General features: G+C 41.5%; 1 protein-coding gene across 1 annotated transcript; it reads left to right on the top strand.

Annotated features, from left to right (window-relative positions):
* The first annotated feature begins 1,950 nt into the window (after positions 1 to 1,950).
* Positions 1,951 to 3,720, top strand: LOC117507556 (oxidative stress-responsive serine-rich protein 1-like). The gene is given in 3 exon segments (XM_034167431.1): positions 1,951 to 2,054; positions 2,839 to 2,946; positions 3,286 to 3,720. Coding segments are annotated over 3 exon segments (612 nt in total). The 5' UTR covers positions 1,951 to 1,977; the 3' UTR covers positions 3,713 to 3,720.
* Positions 3,721 to 3,923: the final 203 nt, after the last annotated feature.

Genomic DNA, 3,923 nt, shown 5'->3' with positions numbered 1-3,923 from the left:
CATGCTTGTAATGGTAGCAGATAGCTCGGACTTCACAGCCTGGAGCTCATCCTTGATGCTTGATAAATTTTGAGTCAGGGACGCTTGTAGCTCAGATTTAAAAATAACCGACATCTCGGTGTTGAGTGACGAAAGCAATTCGGCCTTGAAGTCAGGGGGAAGAGAGCCGCCGCTTGCAGCTTCGAACGAGCAGGAGGGGGAGCAAGAGCCACCACCAGCCGAGGATGGAGCGGGAGGAGAAGGCCGCGACAGCTGTATATTTAGCTTAGCTTGTTTTGGAGGCATCTTTACCGGGAAGAGGTCGGAGGTAAATTGAAGATATGGTGGTGAAGCAAACACACACCAAAAAACAAAAGAAAAGGAAAAAAGATTAAAAAGATGAAGAAAAGTGTGCCTAAGATTGGTTTGTAGAAGTAGTTGCAGAAAAACGCGTCCTACTCCATGAGTCGCTGCACGGGAAGTCCATGATTTTTCCAGGTCTAAACAAGACATCTCATAAATTAAGAATAAGATCAACTTTATTTATCCCAAAGGAAATTATTTTGCCATAGTACCGAAACAGTGACAGTAAACAGTGAACACTGGTTTTTTTTGCACAAGATATTTTTGACAATATTGCATATAACTCAGAGTAACTAAAAACTCTAAAAAACTCTGTTCATTATGTATTCATCATGTGGGGGGGGCAGGAAATATAGTTTGATTGCCACAGGTATGAAAGAACTCCTGTGGCGTTCTGTGGCGCACCTTGGTGGTCTCAGTCTGTGGCTGAAGGTGCTCTGACAGGACATCAGTGTAGCATTTCAGGGGGTGGGAGGTGCTGTCCTGGATGCTGAGCAGTTTCCTCAACATCCTCCTCTCTGACACAAGTTATGCTTTATCAAGAATTCTAAAGTGCACTCGGAGTTTTAATTCTCAGCCTGGTCTTCGGGACACAACATACTGCACAGTTTCTATTTGTCCCTGAATGACTGGGGGCAAATCAGTAAACGGGCTGACGGCTACATCCGGTGATGCTGACACGCACTGTCCTCTGCAGGTGTCCACATGTGTCCCCGCACCGAGTCCTGCAGTCCATAAAGTCCATAAAGTGATGAGGTACAGTACCAGACGGGAATAAAATGCACCCTTCCTGGATCTGGATCAGCGGCAGCACGCGCAGCTCCGACGCTGACGTCACACTCATTAATATTCAACAAGGATTCGCCACTTCGCTGAAAGTGACGTGTGCTTCATGAATTATTCATAACGTGCCTTTGTGACGTCACCACCAAAGAGCATGGGGTCATGTGATGACTAAGCTTACAGAGAGAAAAATCTTCACTTTAGTGTCTGGTCCTTCATTTCAGTTGGTGTCCAGGCAAACTGTCATAGCTGATCGTTACAAGTCTTAACAACTTGAATCAAAGGTGATTGTTTCCAGGTCTTAACAAGACAATCTTCAGTCAGCTGACCGTTGCCTTTTCTCAGCAAGACTCATTTTACTGGAAGTGAATCATCAGAAAAACAAAATGTTTTCCACAACACAACCAAAGGTATTTTTTCTAATTTCACTATTTGATTCCCTGTTTGATTGGATTAGTTATTAGTTATTCCTACATAGCGATAGGGTCAAGATTCGTGCTTTAATTTTAGTTTTGTTTTTGGAAATTGTTACCTTGTTAACTTGTCTGGTTTACACAGACTAGAGAATCAGTGTTTTGAAACATACATGTTTAAATCATTGTTTAAATCAATGGTTGGAAGTCTGACTGAACTGTTGCACAGCGTCACTTTTACTGTCGCTAGTGATTCACTTATTCATTAATGAAATTGTATTTTAAACTGTCAAATCAGAATGATTTGCTTCTATATCTCTTTGTCATCTCTGGAGATTTTCATCTTAAATTGTTGGCCAAACATCCACAGTCATGTTGATTTGCGGTTGTATGTTTGTGTTTTTAGATGGGTGGCTGGTCAAAGAGGCCTTGTCCCACCATGGAGACAGGAGGTAAGGACTGTGAAGAGGAGTCACTGCAGATAGCGTTTAAAAAGTTGAAAGTTGACCCTGAGAGGTAAGTGTTTGCTTAGATGGGTGAATATACATCGCATAACATTTCTATCATCATTCATTCACCTTGCTGATGTTTTTAATATACTTTTTTGCTCTATTAAAATGCATATTAAGCTTTATATATATATATATATATATATATATATATATATATATATATAGCTTATAAAATTGATTTGACAGCAAACGCAATCGAAAGTGGGTACATAATGTCTTTAATATACTTCTAATTTTTGTTTTAATGGGAGCTCTGCTGCCAAGTGACATTAACTTGGTCCCAAACTGTGTGAAAAACTGTTTTGAATATTTTATATTCTGCCAACATTATTGTTCTAATCAATTTTGACGCTGCTTATTCTTGTGGTGTGCATGAATGAATACAAAACTGTGAAATATCAGCTGCTGAAATGTGGTTCAGACAAATTCTGCAAACATATCTAATCAATGTGGAAATAATGTAGCCAGCGAACAAAATTTAGCATCTCTGGTGCCATTTTTGTTTGGGTTTTTAAGCTTGAAAGATCAGAAATATACCTATTACACAAAACAAAAAAGGTTAAAGTTTATGTATGTATGTTATTATTGTTGTTATATATAATTTGTGCATATGGGATCATTTTGGGAGTAGGAAACTAAATTGTGGCTACACCAAGTTGCAATGTGAGGGTGTTTTTATTTTTAAAGCTAATTCCATGATGGTATGTACGTCTGTGGCTAAACTGACATGAATGACCCAGGAACAAATACCACCCAGACTACTGATTTTGACTTTATCTTTATTCCAGTTTACCAGGAGTTGTGAGTGTTTCAGAGCCAAGAGCGAATCCATGGTCCTCTCATGACAGTAGTGGCGTGAAACCAAAACTCAGCTCCCCAAAAGAAAACAGGCGTGGGTAAGTCTAGAGTTTGCTGTGCCAGTTGGTGGATGTGGTGTCTTGTAACTGGTGTACTTGATCATGTGACATACTAGCTTCTGAAAAGTCGTAATTTCCCCTCCATCACGCTGGTTTTGTGCTATTTGGTGAGAAAACATCAAAGACTGAGTTACCAAAATCTATGTTCCGATTCGTTCTGGTTGTGCAGAGAAATTGGTGCCTTATTGGAAGGAGGGTTTGATGCCCAACCGTACTGAAGGCCGTTTGTTGTGAACTGTCCGCTCACTCTGAGCTGTTTATGCAAATGCTTGGTTAACAGAAAAGATTATATTGAAAAAAAAATTGCTGTGTCACTAGGTGCATGAGGAAAACCTCTGGAGGAGTGTCCAGACCCCAGAGACGTCGTAGGTCCAAGTCCCCAATTCTTCATGTCCTGATTTTCAGTTATTGCAGCACCATGGGAGCCTCTGCAGTGTCTGCACATGCTGGACCACCTGCAGATCAGTGCCCATGCCAGCATCCAGAGAAGGAGGTGAAAGAAGTTTTCTCCTTCATGGGGCTCCACAACACCCTCTCTGAATGTGAGCGGACGCTGCCAAGCTACGAGGACTCTTTTCGGACACACAGCATGGCTGCGTCGGCCCCGTCGCTGTCTCACTCGTGCTCAGAGCAGGCATGAGCCTGTGTCGACGACTTCAGTATGGAGGACCTCTGTGGCTACATGGAGTATTATCTGTCCATCCCCAAGGAAATGTCCCACATGGCTGAGATGATGTACACATAAAAACAAACCAGAAGGACAAAAAAGACAGAGAGAGACTAAATCAAATAAGGAAAGTATTAAAGTGAATTCTTTCTGTTGTTGGGACAAGGTGTTGGGAAAGTGTAGGAACACGGACCCACAACAGGGGGCGCAAATGAACGGACAATGGAGTAAGTCAAATAACAACGCTTTACTGTTGTGAATGTGCACAACGAATACAACCAATCACAGA

The sequence above is a fragment of the Thalassophryne amazonica genome, chromosome 1 (assembly GCF_902500255.1).
Source record: "Thalassophryne amazonica chromosome 1, fThaAma1.1, whole genome shotgun sequence".
Classification (NCBI taxonomy): Eukaryota; Metazoa; Chordata; class Actinopteri; order Batrachoidiformes; family Batrachoididae; genus Thalassophryne; species Thalassophryne amazonica.
Note: the sequence above shows the minus strand (reverse complement) of the source record. Positions and strands in the feature narration are given on the sequence as shown.